Below are 17,202 nucleotides of genomic sequence, written 5' to 3'. Positions count from 1 at the left end.
GTTCTTCTCCTAAAGTAGGAATATTATGAGTGTTAATTAACTTTTGGTGGGTTTATTTAAAGATGGACTTAGGCTGTGATTTTCGAACGAGCAGCTGAGAAAAGGCCCAGGCTCATGTGCATATCGTATTGTATTTTATTGTGTCGTTTAAAGTGTCAATTCAAATTTAATTTTTAATCAGGTTATTGTGCTGTGATTTGCGAACCCTGATATATGAATTTAATTTTTTAGAGAGGAAAATTTGAGTAGACCACTAGAGCATTAAAAATTGAGTTTATGATTGCAATGTCAAAGTCAGGTTTTAGAGAGGAAAATCAATTGCACATTGCTATATTGAATCTCGCCGGATTAGTGGTGTATATTAGAACTGTCAATTTGGGTAAACGGGTCGAGTTTGGGTCAGGTAAAAGTGGGTGGGGTGAAATCGGGTTGGATCAATTTAGATTAATTCCATAACCTATGCGGGTCGGGTTTGAGTTGGGCTAATTCAGATTAATTCCATAACCTATGTGGGTCGGGTTTGGGTTGGGTCATGCTTGAGTCGGGTCACGTCTGGTCATGCTTCTTATCGGGTTTGGGTCGGGTTTACGTCGGGTTAAATTCGGGTCGGGTGAACGATAGGTCGGGTTTAATTCAAGTTTTCACGGGTTAAAACAGGTTAGGGTAATTCTCGAGTTCGAGTCGGGTTCGGTTCAAGTCAATAATGCGGATTATAATCAGGCTGGGTCATTTTCAAGTCAGGTCATTCTCGGGTTAAAGTCGGGTTCGGTTCAAGTCAATAATTTGCGAGTTAAAATCAGGTTGGTCATTTCCAAGTCAGGTCATTCTCGGATTCAAGTCAGGTTATGTTCAAGTCAATAATTGACAGGTTACAATCAGGTCGGGTCATTTCCAAGTCAGGTCATATTCGGGTTCAACTAACTATAAATTGATAATTATCATTTTTATCAAGTTAATTATTTCCTTTGACTATAATATATATGGCAATATACTAGGGAACTATAGTCTATAATTTAGGAAGATAATTATCTCCTTTGACCATACAACAAATATAAACTATATTTAACTCTTAAATTTGAGGATGATGCTCCTTTCTTTTGCTGGTCTGGACCGACTTGGTCTCCCAAGACAAAATGCTTTGATGAACAATAATAAGGTGATCTAAATTGCATTTAAGGTGATTTGAAATCGGGTTAGGAACAATTAGGGTTGAATTTAGGTCGGGTAAATAACAAGTCGTGTTAATTTTGAGTCGGGTTATTAACAGATCGGGTTGAATTTTTGGGTTGCGTAAGTGAAAGGTATGGTAAAATTTGGGTCGGGTCAATAACAAGTCGGGTTGAATTTGAGTCAGGTTAATAACAAGACGAGTTGGTTTCGGGTCAGGTTTGTAACAGGTTGGGTTAAATTAGGGTCGGTTGAACTCAAGTCAGGTTAGTAAAAAGTCGGGTTAAATTCGGGTTTTGACAGGTTAAAACGGATTTGGGTCAATTTCGGTTCAAGTCGGGTTCAGTGCAAGTTAATTAAATTGGCCGTTGTAAACCGGTAAATCGGTACAAGTTGTAAGCTGGTAAATTGGTAGTTAAAAAACAAATTGAATGGTTCCACACACCCAATTGGACTCCCGGAGGATATTAGGGACCATGGTAAACATTTCGGCAATTTTTATTTCCGGGTGAAAAAAGTAAAAAAATTTCAAAATTGAAGGCTAATATCTACGCTTTTTGAGAAATTTTGGAGGTTTCGCGGCCCGGCGTCGAAAAGTCTTGAAATTCAATGGGATACATCTTGGGGTCATACAATGTCTTTTGGGACCATATATAATCATTATTTGTTATCATAAATGTTCATGGCTGGTAAGCTTGAATTAATGAAATCGGTGCAAGTTTTAAACCGATAAATTGGTCGTTTAAAGACAAATTGGATGGTTCCACCCACCCAATTGGACTCCCGGAGAATATTAGGGACCATGGTAAACATTTCGGCAATTTTTATTTCCGAACGAAACAAATCAAAAAATTTCAAAATTCAAGGCTAATATCCACGCTTTTTGAGAAATTTTGGAGATTTCAGGGTCTGGTGTAAAAAAGTATTAATATTAAAGGGGATACATCTCGTGGTCATATAATGTTGTTTGGAACCATATGTGATCATTATATGTTATCATAAATGTTCGTAGTAGGCTTGATTTAATGAATCCGTGCCAGTTGTAAACCGGTAATTAAATTGGCCGTTTAAAGGGAAATTGGATGGTTTCACCACCCATTTGGACTCTCGAAGGGTATTAGAGACCATGGTAAACATTTCGGCAAAATTTATTTTCGGGCGAAAAAAAGTAAAAAAAATCCAAAATTGAAGACTAATATCCACGCTTTTTGAGAAATTTTGGAGGTTTCGGGGCCTGGTGTCGAAAAGTCTTGAAAATTTAGGGGATACATCTCGGGGTCATATAATGCTATTTGGAACCATATATTATCATTATTTGTTGTCATAAATGTTCGTGGTAGGCTTGAGTAAATGAAATCGGTGCAAGTTGTAAAACCGGTAAATTGGTCGTTTAAAGGCAAATTGGATGGTTCCACTCATCCAATGGGATTCCCGGACGGTATTAAGGACCATGGTAAACATTTCGGCAATTTTTTTATTTCTTGGCGAAAAAAAAGTCAAAAATTTCGAAATTGAAGACTAATATCCATGCTTTTTGAGAAATTTTGGGATTCAGGGCATGGTGTCGAAAATTCTTGAAATTCTAGGGGATACATCTCAGGGTCATTTAATGTCGTTTGGAACCAGATATGATCACTATTTGTTGTCATAAATGTTCGTGGTAAGCTTGAGTTAATTAAATCGGTGCAAATTATATACCGGTAAATAGGCCGTTTAAAGGCAAATTGGATGGTTCCACCCACACAATTTGACTACCGGGGGAGGGTATTTGGAACCATGGTAAACATTTCGGCAATTTTTATTTTCTGGCGAAAAAAGTCAAAAAATTCCAAAATTAAATGCTAATGTCCACGATTTTTGAGAAATTTTGGAGGTTTCGGGACCCGATGTTGCAAAGTCTTGAGAATTAAGGGAATTTATCTGGGGGTCATATAATGCCGTTTGGAACCATATATGATCATTATATGTTGTCATGGATAATGTTAGTGGTAGGCTTGAGTTAATGAAATCGGTGCAAGTTGTAAATCGGTAAATTAGCCGTTTAAAGACAAATTGGATGGTTCCACCCACACAATTGGAATCCCGGAGGATATTAGGGACCGTGGTAAACATTTCGGCATTTTTTATTTACGGGTGAAAAAAAGTAAAAAAATTCAAAAATTGAAGGCTAATATCCACGTTTTTTGAGAAATTTGGAGTCTTCGGGGCTCGGTGTTTAAAAGTCTTAAAATTATAGGGAATGCATCTCGGAGTCATATAATGTCGTTTGGAACCATATATGATCATTATTTGTTGTCATAAATGTTCGTGGTAGGCTTGAGTTAATGAAATCGGTGCAAAGTCGTAAACTAGTAAATTGGTCGTTTAAAGGTAAATTGGATGGTTTCACCCACCGAATTGGACTCCCGGAGGATACAGTACTAGGGACCATGGTAAACATTCCGGCTACTTTTATTTCTGTGCGAAACAAATCAAAAAATTCTAAAATTTAAGGCTAATATCCATGTTTTTTTAGAAATTTGGAAGGTTTCGAGGCCCGGCGTCAAAAGGAAATGATATTTTAAAGGATACATTTTGGGGTCATATAATGCTGTTTGGAACCATAAATAGATGTTAGTGGTAAGCTTGAGTTAATGAAATCGGTGCAAGTTGTAAACCGGTAAATTGGCCGTTTAAAGGCAAATTGGATGGTTCCACCCACCCAATTGGACTCTCGGAGGGTATTAGGGACCATGGTAAATATTTCGTCAATTTTTATTTCCAAGCGAAAAAAAGTCAAAATATTCAAAAATTGAAGGCTAATATCCACGCTTTTTGAGAAATTTTGGAGGTTTCGAGGCCAAGTGTTGAAAAGGCTTGAGATTTTTGGAGATACATCTCGGGGTCTTATAATGCCTTTAGGAACCATATATGATCATTATATGTTGTCATAAATGTTCGTGGTAGGCTTGAACTAATAAAATCGGTACAAGTTGTAAATCGATAATTGACCGTTTACAGGCTAATTGGATGGTTCCACCCACCCAATTGGACTCCCAAAGGGTATTAGGAACCATGGTTACTATTTCGGTAATTTTTATTTCCGGGCGAAAAAAGTAAAAAAAATACCAAAATTGAAGGCTAATACCCACTTTTTTTAGAAATTTTGGAGGTTTCGGAAACCGGTGTCGAAAAGGCTTGAGATTTTAGGGGATACATCTCGGAGTCATATAATGCCGTTTAGAACCATATATGATCATTATATGTTGTCATAAATGTTCGTGGTAGGCTTGAATTAATGAAATCGGTGCAAGTTGTAAATCGGTAAATTGGTCGTTTAAAGACAAATTGGATGGTTTCACCCAACCAATTGGACTTCCAAAGGGTATTACGGAGCATGGTAAAAATTTCGGCAATTTTTATTTCCGGGCAAAAATAAGTCAAAAAATTCAAAAATTGAAGGCTAATATCCACGCTTTTTGAGAATTTTCAGAGTCTTTGGGGCCCGGTTTCGAAAAATCTTGAAATTATAGGGAATACATCTCGGGGTCATATAATGTTGTTTGGAACCATATATGATCATTATTTGTTGTCATAAATGTTCGTGGTAGGCTTGAATTAATGAAATCGGTGCAAGTTGTAAACCGGTAAATTGGTCGTTTAAAGGCAAATTGGATGGTTCCACCCACCCAATTGGATTCCCGACGGGTATTAGGGACCATGGTAAACATTTCGGAAATTTTTATTTTCGGGCGAAAAAAAGTAAAAAAAATTCCAAAATTTAAATACACGCTTTTTGAGAAATTTGAAATGTTTCGAAGCCTGGTGTCAAAAACTTTTGAGATTTTAGGGGATATATCTCGGGGTCATATAATGTCGTTTGGAACCATATATGATCATTATATGTTGTCATAAATGTTCGTAGTAGGCTCGAGTTAATTAAATTTGTGCAAGTTGTAAACCGGTAAATTGGTTGTTTAAAGGCAAATAGAATGCATGGTTCCACCCACCCAATTGGTCTCCCAAATGATATTAGGGACCATTGTAAACATTTCGGCAATCTTTATTTCCGAGCGAAAAAGGTAAAAAATTCCAAAATTGAAAGCTAATATCCATGCTTTTTGAAAAAATTCGAAGGTTACGGGGCTGGTGTCGAAAAGAAATGAGATTTTAGGGGATACACCTCGGGGTCATATAATGCCGTTTGGAACCATACATGATCATTATATGTTGTCATAAATGTACGTGGTAGGCTTGAGTTAATGAAACCGCTGCAAGTTGTAAACCGGTAAATTGGCCGTTGTAGACACCTGATTGTGTCTCCCCAAAACCAAACCCAGTGATGAATACCTTTCGCGTCATTGATTATTGAACGAAGTAAAAGTGTGAAAAGTCTTGTGATGCGGTCGTTTTAATAAAATACTTTTTTCTGTTTTCAAACACATTTCTTTTCTTACTCTATTTATGAAAAACGTCCAATCCAGTTTAGTTAGGTCCATGATATGAGTCTAATAATGGTGTAGTTGTATGGGTCTTGAAAAGACATTTTCAAAAATATATTATAAGTCCAATTCCGATGAATAATGAGGAAGTAGTTATGGTCAAAATACTAAAATGGGCTCAAACCGGATTTTACCTACAACCCAATGATCATGTGGAGGGTCCAAAGGTTTAATCTCATTACTAAACTAATTAGGAATTATTAGAAGCTTCTATAAGTCTCTGAAAGATCTTAATTATCCTTTTTTTGAAAAGATAAGATCAAAGAATTCGAAATTGAATAAAACTTCTGTTTTTGAGAGTCCTTGTTTTGTGCGAAATGGAATATGTTCAAATATTATTTTCGTGCCTCATAATTTTTATCCAAATATTATACGGATGGATAGATCTTGAAATTATCTTTCCAATGATATACATTCTCCGTTTCTATTTAGTTGGCGCGTTTGATTTAGACACATATATTAAGGAGAGGAGAGAGAGTGAGAGAGAATGAAAAAGCAAATGGGGTACCTTGTAAATGCAAGGTAAAAAATTTACCCAAAAAGAAAACGTGTCAACTTAAAAAAACTTTCAAAAAAGGAATACGTGTCAACTAAAAAGAAACGGAGGTAGTATTATAATATTAATTCCGACCTATAACGAAAAAGATATGAAAGAAATACGAAACTCTATCCAAAACTGACACCCTTCCACTATTTCGGACATATCTTTTAATCTACAAAAGATTTTAATCTGATTCTAATTGGGTTGTAAAGTATACTTCAAGATCTTTTCAACGACATATTATATGACTTATTTGGACTTCTGGATCAAAAAATATGATAAAAACAAAATCTGCAAAAACTAGTTTAGAGTAACAACGCTCAGACCCCCAATATATATAGACAATAGGAATATCTAACCCTATTATTCCTAAATATTTTAACTTCCTAAATCTATTCACAATATCCCACATATATCTTTTCACAATAATATCTCATATGATATTATTCTCATAATATCATATCACAATATATGTTCCTATCTCAATATAACATCCTCCAATCTTTTTTAATGCAAACATACTTGGGTAATTCAATGTCTACTAAACTTCGACTAATTTGAATTAGAATTAGGCCAGGTCTCAAGTAGAGGGAGAGGGAGAGGGAAGGGGGGGGGGGGGGGGAGGGGGGGAGGGAACTGTACTAACAAGTATTGTTGTGTTGCCAAGTTTCAAAACACTTGTTGGTTTAGAAACTCCCTTATTAGATTGAAACAACTCCCTTACTAATTGATAAACACTTGTTGGTTTAGAAACTCCCTTATTAGATAGGGCATTTACTTATTTATTATTAGAACTATGAGATGGGTTTATTGTGCAAATATATACTTCCTCTATTTTTATTTTATTTTATTATATTTGTAACACTTATCTTTTTCACGCTTGTCGATCAATGATTTCAAGCATTAATATCTTTAGTTATTAATATGTAAAAATTATAAACATTTGACAATATGATAAATCGAGACGAATCTAACAAGATCCAACATGAATAATGTAAAAGTTAAACTGTTGCAACTATAAAATAAGGGATGAAATTTGAGCTCGTTACCAAACCAAAACCATGAAACACTCTCTAGAAACCCAAATTATGGAAATCTAATCACAACATTCACAAACACAAAATCCTTGAACTTTCTAGAAACAATACTCTTGCTCATCCCCAAAATCGACGGCCAATTATTGATCATCAAATCAATCAAACATCACTTCCATAAAACATCAACGGCTGAAAATCAAACTTCCCATCTAACTCCAATCAAAGCATAATCGAACACAAGTACACAACACGCCGTTAACTCACTTGACTTTAGTTTAAACTGAAACTTTGTTTCTTTGTTTCTCTATCTTTCTCTCTCTTCTCAGCTTATCCATGGCTTCCACCGCTGCATTCGTCACTTTGGCAAAGCCCTTATCTTTACCCACCAACAATTTTTCTCGCAACTCTAACCAAACAATATTGGGTACCCTTTTATTCAATTTCGTTTTGCAGATTAAATCTCTAATTTATTCATATTTTCAGGCAATTTTTACCTGTATTTCTGATAATTTTTTTTTTTTTTTTTTTTTTTTTTTTTCAGGGTTAAGAAGAAATTCCCTTAAAATTAATGCAGTTGCTACAAAATGGGAACCCACTAAGGTATTTTTACATTTTTTTTTTCTGGGTATTGATTGGGTATTGATTGAATATGGAATTTTATGGCATTAATTCTTAATTTTAGTGTAATTTATTCAATTTTGATTTTTTTTTTTGGTAGGTTGTTCCTCAGGCTGATAGAGTGTTGATTCGACTTGAGGAGCTTCCTGAGGTATAATGTATATCTTAGCTATTTTGTTGTGTTATATTGGTCTGTTTAATCTTAAACTTGGAAATTTTGATGCTTTGGTTTTGTTTAAAATTTTCTGATTGGATAAGATAATTGATTAAAAAGGAATATGATGATATAATCCTCAATCTGAATGAATACATGGGTTGTATATTTATATTATTTCAAAGAATTGAAATTTTATGATATAATGTTTCCTTGTATCAAAATTTGACCAATATGCTAGCTAAAGTTTTCCACTTTTAGGTTAAATTATGATAATGCTGTTTAATTTTACCTAACAAGTGGTTGTATTAGCTGTAAGGGAGTTGTTTGGTTGTATTTGTTAGGAGAGTTTAATGAGTGTTATCCCAATTGGGATGACTCGAATCCGGATTAGTTTGAGTCTTTAGATTGCCGGGATGAGCTGAGTCCTTTGCTAGCTATTTCATTTACCGCGAAGTATACTTGAGCAATGTAGATGACTAATTAGTTTGTCATCTGTGCATAAAGACTGTTTTCCAGTATAGAAACCAGAACGAGTGATATGTCCTTTGGAGGGGAAAAAATGTTTAATCATGGTCTAGTTATGCTGGTATTAGGTTGAAGGTTGAATAGTTGCAGTAAGCCTGTATCGATTAATTAGCCCGAGTTCCTCAAAAGATGGCTCTGTGATACTTTATTTTGAATAATGAAAATCAAAAAAAGATGATTGTTGTTGAAAAGCTGTGATGTCCTCATTATGTGACTATCCATTATGTTTCTCGATTTAGTTATTGGTGATTCGCGAGGCAGGGTGAGTTTATATCTCCGCAAGCCTATCCTCTAAAAAATAGGACCTTATATGTTGTCCCTTCTGTAAATCTCCTAGCTAAAGCATTCTTATTACTGCCATCACTTCTGTGCTTTTATTGCTCCGGAGATCACCCTATGTAGCAAAGTAGCATAGTCATATGTATTACTTCAAGAACTGTTTTAGTTATGAATTTGAATCTGTAGGCCTTCTGACTTGGTTGATGTTGCTACGCATTTTGAGAGCTTTTTCAGTCTATAGCTTGGTATTTTCTGCAATTTGTGAAAGAACGGAAGCTAGACCAAAAACTCTCACACTCTAGATATGGAAATACTTAGTGAGCGAGTCTTTAAAGTTGGATCAGCTGTTATTCTTTATATATATTACTAAAGTTGGATCAATTGTTGTTCTTTGGAATTTGCATACTGGTGCCTTCTTGTCCTTGTGGTTCCGTGGTCTATGATAGTTAGGCATCCTTCACATGGACTTTTAAAAGATCTGGTTTCACACATATTATATCTGATTTCTGATGTTTTTGAGCTATCTTGTCTTACCTATTTGTTTGGAATGTTCTCATTAGAAATCAGCCGGTGGAGTTCTTTTGCCCAAGTCAGCAGTGAAGTTTGAGAGGTACCTTATGGGAGAGGTATGGAAGTTCTAACTTTTTCGATTTCATTTCTTAACTTGTGCAGAGTACAAATTATAATATGCTGATCAAAATTCTGTTTCCTGTTTACAGATTCTCTCTGTTGGCTCTGATGTTGGGGAAGTAGAGGCTGGAAAGAAGGTATGATTAAGAAATAGTCCATTTGCGTATCTAATTACTAATTAGGCAACTAACGAAATGTCTTAAAATATCCTTGATGAGTAAACTACATTTACTCTCAAGTAAGGTTACTATCCACATTTCACCCCGTGTTAGCTGCCTAATAGTTTGGCTAATTACTTAGATGATGCACAATGTCACTGAGATTTCTTGAATTCTTTTCTAGCAAAGATTTCATGGTTGTTCTGTCGTTTGTTTACCTTCTAATTTATTGTCTCATGCAGGTTCTTTTCTCCGATATAAGTGCCTATGAGGTGGATCTAGGAACAGATACTAGGCATTGTTTTTGCAAAGAAGCAGACCTCTTGGCTGTAGTTGAGTAGATGGTTCAGACGGCAGTTTATGTATGACTGGCTTCTGTTGATTTTGGCCTTAGGTTTTAGATCCTTTCGTTCATCAATGGTGAAATTTCAGATGTATTCATTTTCAATATAAGAGAATTATGATGCTCTTTTAATCAAGGTCTCCTTTTTTATATTGTGCTTTGACAATGTACACAATGTTTAAATTCAATTATTTGGCTGATGGGTTGCGATTTGCAATGCAAAATCTATAAAGGGATCAAGAGATGGACAAATATAAAAACATTTGAACTTACCAATTACTTGCCATGGTCTCGACTCCGTGTAATTTTAAGATGTATCTAGATTCTAGAGATACTAGTATACTATATACATATTTATCCTTAATGTTAGAGATTTCACGCTTGATAATGCATATTTTTTGTTTAGCAATGCCTTTAATATTAATAATTTGAATGTACATATCAAAAAAAAAAAAAAAAAAAAAAAAAAAAAAAAAAAAAACACAAAGCCTCACTTGACTATGTTTATTCTCCAATATTGTGATTTTAAAAGAATACAATGTAAAATATAAATTTTTATACGAAGTATAAGATTTACGACTTCCATGGAAGGATGAAGTTTCAATGCCCTTTGAAGCTTTCTTTATGATCTATATTTGCCTTTCCTTTTCTTCTTCATGCACCTGTTAATCATCGACTTATTCTGCTTCTATAAACCTCCAATACATCGGATACTAGCCGATCATCAATAATAAGTAGCCACTTTGTTTCCATAACCTCCTGTAATTTGAATGCATAAGCCATATATTTGTGTCTGGTTCAAAATTTACTTTTTTCTTTTTTCTTTTTTCCTTTCATGAGCAATACGAAACACACCATTAGCTCCAATGTATAGTAAAGTGTGAGACCAAAATAGGGGCTCTAATAAAACTAGTTTAGAGTAACAACGCTCTGGCATCAATGCCACAAACTAACAAAATACTTGATCAACCAAGATTTTGTACATGGCTAACCTAACAGCATCTAAAATGCTTTTTGACAAATTCCCGAAATTACTATCCTCTCAGATAATTGAAGGTAAGGTAATACAAGATCCTTGGAAATGGAATTAAAATTCGTACACTCTCAGCTCAATCATTCCTTCTTTCCTCTTCGGTGAGTACCATGCCACGACTTTACCTGAACGTAAGAGTCGCAGTGAATAGCTCAAGCTGTAAATGAAATCCTCAATTTGCAAGCCATTTTTCCATGGTGAGTCGACTACACACTTTGTATCAGCGCGGAACACAATTGGTCCTGCAACCTGCACCAAGATGAGGGATGTAAAAAGGTTGCCCATGAGGGAGTTAACAATAATTTAGTGCTAAACTGGTTAGTATTTTCTTCATGGCTATTGGCTTACTTCCCACTTCCTAGTACATTAAAACAAAACCACATGGCTGGGCATATCTCAATATCCGTCCCAGTACATCTAAATGTAGCCACATAACTGCACGATACTTAAAATTAAGAAAAAATATATATAACCAGATATTTACTTGATCATCTCTTATCATCCTAATGATGTCCTAAGTTCATTTCCTTAAAGTCTTTAACAGATCTACTTAGAAGAGTGGGTTCGTCAAGAATATAATAAGGAGCCTGATACTTATATTTTCAATTTAACCAGTTCCTTATTTCACATTATCTTTAGTTCAGAGCTCAGAAGTAAGATAATCAAGGCTTATCACCAGACATAGCAGGAAACAGAGCATATCCTACAGGTTTCAACTTTAAATTCCAATTGAAGAAACTGTGTTCACTGAAATTTACCTGCTGCTGGAAGATCAGACTGAGTCTAGGAAGGGATGCCGAGTTATCCTGGTGAGCAATTGAGCTACGGCTAAATACGCGTGAGATGTTTTTAGCAAAAGCAGAAGCTGAACTGATATCCAAACGAGCATCTACCCTAGTCATATCCCCATATGGCTTCCTGAACTTTCCGTGCTGGAAAGTGTAGCATAATGAGCCAAACAAATCAGCGAAGACAGGACTCCTTTTCTTGGAACTTGAAGGGATGCTATCACCATCTCCTGAGGCAGGATTTGATATCTTGTCTTCGCCATGAAGCCAAGCACCAAAGGTGCCACCTGATAGGTAACAAGTGAATGATACATATTCACACAACATCTAAGGGATAAATGAAACAGAAGTTCGGCTTGATTTTTGTGATCTGAATTAGAGCAGTGCAAGTTATCATGTCCAACAAATCCAGTAATTGCATTATAGGACACACCCACATCAAATTTGCTTCCAGTTAAGTTGCCAAATTCAAGACAATGAAAACTATTATTACAAAAGATGAAAGGTCTTTTACCTACAATAGTTGAAATTGATGCATGAGGTTCTTTGAGGCGCACATCATATGCAGGCCTCCAGAATTTTCCCCTCTCGGTTTTTATGATAAGATCATTATCTGTCTCCTCTTGCCTCCATAGATCCTTGCTCTTTTGAACTGAAAATGCAGCTTTTGCACATACCCCAGGCAGCAAAGCAGCAGGTGGATCACTATCTATTGAGTTAACAACAGCTTGAGGTTTGCCACCATTCTTGTGTACCCCAAAACGATACCGTAATCCTGAGTCAGATATGATAGACGAACAATCCAGAGAGATTGACTCAGGAACATTCCAATATCTTCCTTTACTGTCAATAAATAGCTCCGGCCATGCTGCGTTCAATGTAATGTCGTGATAGGGAAGCTGTACACAGTCAATAAATTTAAAGTCAGCTACAAGGCCTGCAGCTCCAGGTGTCATCTGGACACAATTACAGGAGCAGATTGCTAAATTATAAGCAAACAGAGAGTCAAAAGCACAAATGTTGGTTTTATATCAAATAAGTCTAGCTAATGAATCACTTTGACAGGGAAAAAAGGGTAAACTGAAAACAAATTAACATAGGGCGCTGTGGTTTTCTGACTCGAGAAATACAAATCTGATTCGCAATGTAATGTGGTTTATGCATTTAAATCATGGTCCTCTAAATTATCTTTGTCAGGAGCAAAAAGTAGCCAGAAGGAAGCAAACCCGTGAGTGTACCATAATCACTGTTGATGAACCCGTGCGCATAGGCACGCCTTGGTGGGTCTCATTGAATTGAGGCACACTTAATAAATATAAGAAAATTTTGGTAAAAGAAATTTGTGCGTCTCTTTGAAAACGTGTCACCTAGCACCTAGAACCTCACCAAGAGCCTTGTGATGCCCTCTTATACACTGCCTGCTCTTGCTACAAAGCTAGTCTATTATCCATAGTCAACCACGCCTTGGGATAGCCCATACATTGACTATGGGATACAAAATCTAAAGGAAGGCTCACGACCTTAGACGGTGCTTCACAGTTCAAATTGGGTAGCAAGAGTGAAGTTACACCAAAACAGAGGTCATCAGACCTCATCAGAGAGAAGAGCTCCAACCATCAATTGAAGCTGCAAGCAAGCATTGCTCCTTATTGTCGCAATTGAGGGAGGCAGCTCAAAGTTAATGGAGATGTATCACATGATGAAAGAAGAAAAAAAGGAAGAGTTCTAACAAAGTGTGGGGCACGAATATAAGGATCTTAATTTGTGAAAAATTAACAAGTAAAAAAGCAAATGCAGAATTTACTGGAGATGACCTGGAGAGATATTAAATTCAACATAAAGCTACTTATTATACCGAGTAAGCAAGTACAGATGATCAAAATCTTTCAACCGGTGTGATTGCCAAAAAAAGAGTAGATTAAGGATCACTCACAGCACTGTTATGAGAATCTTGAACGTTAAGTTTCCCTTGTGATCTGAAGAGTTTTCCCAAAAGATAAAAGGGACTAATGATGGAAAGTTACAGAAATGTAGAGAGCTGCACTACTGCTGCCAATCATGCTCATTGAAAGAGATAAGAATATCTAAGAACATAATATTTTTTTTTATATATAATATCTATCATAGAATTTGACCGGAGAAAGTACGAAAGAATGCAACAACAGGTGGGGAAAGTATTTAGATAGGGCAGATATTTGAAAGGTTGTAGTATTCTAGATTATAATAAACCAATAAGATATAGTTCTAAGAACAAAACTTTTTAAATACATAAAAAATATCATGACCATGATCACCTTCCAAATGCCTTGAAGATATATAATTAATAACTACAGATACATAATGTATTCCAAGGTTCATAATCATGATAGGATACATATTATGATAGGCAAACAAGTAAATCAAAGACTTACCTTGTGAAATAGTAGGAGTTTATTGCGGCGTCCTTTCCTCTCACCATGGCCTTCTGAACTTAGATATAAGGAAGAATTGGATGTGATGGGGATATGGGTACATAAAGCCAAGGCATAGAGTGATTGGTCAAAGACATGTCTTGTCACATTCTTCACAGATGGAATTTCCGTTTCATCACCGGTGAATGCGCTGAAGATCTCCCTTTTGATGTTAGACAATAACTTATTCGGACGCATCTGGCCAGCTAATCCAAGCCACCTAAAAGCAGAAAATAGTACCTTGTTGGTTAACAATCCACGCAATTAATAGTTATAGAAAAAAAATGGCACCAAAGATTTTAGGTTGAAAGAACTAATCCCAATGGACAACCAGCTCCAAAAGGAAAGAAGGAAACCGATCAGAGCTACATAATTGAGCACTAAGGTCTAAGTACACTCACTTATAAACTTTGATATAGATGTTTAGCAAGCCTAACATGAGATGTCAACACATAAGTTTGGTTAACTTCTTGGAGATTTTATTGAGGAATTAGCATGGAATCATGATCCCCAAATGCAAACAGGATGATGCTTAATTTGACACAAAGAAAAACTGAAAAAGTCAGTTCTGCATTATGGTTGTTTCTCATTTCACCTAGAGCATCACTCAGAGTACAATAATGAAAAGAAATTATCATTTAATACCTCAGCATACAAGATCTAAGCAGACATGTCCAATTTTACACATACGCATCAGGGAACGCACAGTAGCTATTCAAAAAACACAAAAACGCACGGATATGATTAAATTATCTTTAATATTTCAAACTAATTGGGGTTCAGATGCTTGGGAAGACAATATAAAGATGAAGCATCCATAGCCAAATTTTCACACATAAACTTATTCCTGACATGAAAAGTAAACCAAGGTTATTAACTTCAAATGCACCGGAATTTACCACTAGCGAACAACATGATGAGGATAGGACTAGGACAATAGGCAAGGTAACACATGCAGACATGCCTCCTAAGACAAGAACAGTTCCACAATATGCTCTACGCATTTGTGAGTGAACAAATTATAGAAAACATCAATCACCTAAATTAGTTTCCCAAGAGGATTACCCTACATGGACTCAAAAGAACCAAGAACTAGGTTTCCTAAGCTTTACAGAGCGCAACGACACATTTGATGCATAAATGTCCACATTTCCTGATCAATCTGTAGAAAAACCTATCTCTACAACTCCAAAACATGTATTCATATAAGCTAAATTATGAAACATCACATGCCTACGAAATTAAGAATATCAAGACCACCAAATCTTACAAGCTCCATGCAAAAATTTCTCTGAAAGTAACAATTTCGTCCAGGCTTATCTACAACTCATAGCTTAATAAGGTCAAAAACCATCAAAATGCAACCAAAATTCACCAAGAAAAAGGCAAGATTTTATTGAATTTCCAATTTCCATCAAAATGAATGAAACCTACATCAAAATCAACGCCTAACAACACAAATTCACAACCAATCTCACATAGGCACATAAATTAATCACTAGTTCACTACCCCATTTACAAACTAACCCAAAATTACATAAACCAAAATAAGATTATAACATACAGACAAACCCAAAATTAAACTACCCAATTCATAAAAAAATCAATTATAACCAAATGTAACCCAGAATTTCAAGAATACTAAAATGAAAAATGAGAATTAAATGGTAGAAAAACAAACCAGTCACCAAAAGAAGGACGAAGAAGAAGGGATTGAAGAGAGAAAGAACCAAGGTCCTTCTGAAAAGGGGTAGGAGAGATAGAAGGGATGATTCCAAGAGGGAAGCCATTGCCAACAAAGGAAAGCTGCTGAACACGAAGGGCTTTACCAGCTCGAGAAGCGTCAAGAGGAAAAGGGTCACCAGGAATAGCTTTGGCACACCCATCTAGGTTCTGGGTGCTAGCTATGTCTAAGTCCCAGAACAATGCATCCATTGCTGTTCTCAAATTCGCCATTTTTAATGGAGTTTTTCTCTCTTTCTCTCTCCTCTAGCAATGGGTTTTTCCTTATCTATGTGAATTTTGTCTGTTTTGAGAGTGAGTTGCAGAGTGTGCGCTCTTGCCGTTTGAATGACTCGCCTCATTACCTGAACTTGAGCCTTTTTTTAAGGGGGTGGTTTTGTGTTAATCATAAAACTTTTTTCTTATCAAAAATTAAATGTGGAGTAATGGCATTTTGGCAAGCCAAACTAGGGATGGCAATTTAATCCGAGTTCGATTCGAATCCGATCCGATTCGAAGGAAAAAATCCGATTCGAATTCGTTTAAAATTAATCCGAATCCGATAAAATAGATCCGAATTCAAATAGGAGGTGGATCGGACTTGGACCCTACGCAAAGTCCGACGGAGTCCGATCCGAGTCCGAATCCGAGAGTATAAGCATATGCTCTATAACTTGGGACAATTATTTGCATGTTTTATAACAAAATTTTGTTATGTAACTTAGTTTATAATTTAAATATGTTATGTTTATACTTTAATTGGTATGACAATACAAGCAATTATAGGTATATGACATTACAAAAAATAAAAAAAAAAAAAAAATATTCGGATCATTTCGGAGGTCCGTATAAACGGACCGGATTCGGATTCGAAAATTACGAGTCGGATCGGATTCGGACTCGGATTTTTCGGAGTCGGACTCCAGGGTCCGTTTACTAAACGGATCGGATTCGGATTTATCCACATCCGACCCGAATCCGATCCGTTGTCATTCCTAAGCCAAACTCAACCTAATTTAGGTGGCTTATGTAGATGACTTGTTTTTCGGTCAAATTGTCGATCCTTAATATGAGATCAAGCCGTTTTTAAGGAGTATGACTCTATTGAAATATATTAGGTTTAATTTGCAATTTATAAAATTATAAATTAATATACTTGTGGGCGTAGAGTCTTAAGTCTCTTAACACCCATCACTCTTCCATACAGTCCATCCCACCCCATCAGTCTAAGATTTGTGTGTGTGTGTGTTTTTTAAAGGTAAGAAAAAGAAGA

General features: G+C 35.8%; 2 protein-coding genes across 2 annotated transcripts; one reads left to right on the top strand and one right to left on the bottom strand.

The window, feature by feature from the left end:
• Positions 1–7,472: 7,472 nt before the first annotated feature.
• Positions 7,473–10,136, top strand: LOC145639435 (10 kDa chaperonin 1, chloroplastic-like). Its single transcript, XM_081690675.1, has 6 exons — positions 7,473–7,650; positions 7,768–7,826; positions 7,945–7,995; positions 9,366–9,431; positions 9,525–9,572; positions 9,836–10,136. Exons 1-6 carry the CDS (start codon positions 7,560–7,562, stop codon positions 9,932–9,934), a joined length of 414 nt encoding a protein of 137 aa, XP_081546801.1. The 5' UTR covers positions 7,473–7,559; the 3' UTR covers positions 9,935–10,136.
• A 681-nt stretch (positions 10,137–10,817) lies between these two features.
• LOC145639434 (protein TRIGALACTOSYLDIACYLGLYCEROL 4, chloroplastic-like) lies at positions 10,818–16,273 on the bottom strand. Its single transcript, XM_081690674.1, has 5 exons — positions 15,889–16,273; positions 14,169–14,427; positions 12,272–12,656; positions 11,728–12,044; positions 10,818–11,218 (listed from the first exon to the last, which is right to left on the bottom strand). Exons 1-5 carry the CDS (start codon positions 16,161–16,163, stop codon positions 11,024–11,026), a joined length of 1,431 nt encoding a protein of 476 aa, XP_081546800.1. The 5' UTR covers positions 16,164–16,273; the 3' UTR covers positions 10,818–11,023.
• Positions 16,274–17,202: the final 929 nt, after the last annotated feature.

The sequence above is a fragment of the Chenopodium album genome, chromosome 7 (genome assembly GCF_948465745.1).
Source record: "Chenopodium album chromosome 7, dcCheAlbu1.1, whole genome shotgun sequence".
NCBI classification, from domain to species: domain Eukaryota; kingdom Viridiplantae; phylum Streptophyta; class Magnoliopsida; order Caryophyllales; family Amaranthaceae; genus Chenopodium; species Chenopodium album.
Note: the sequence above shows the minus strand (reverse complement) of the source record. Positions and strands in the feature narration are given on the sequence as shown.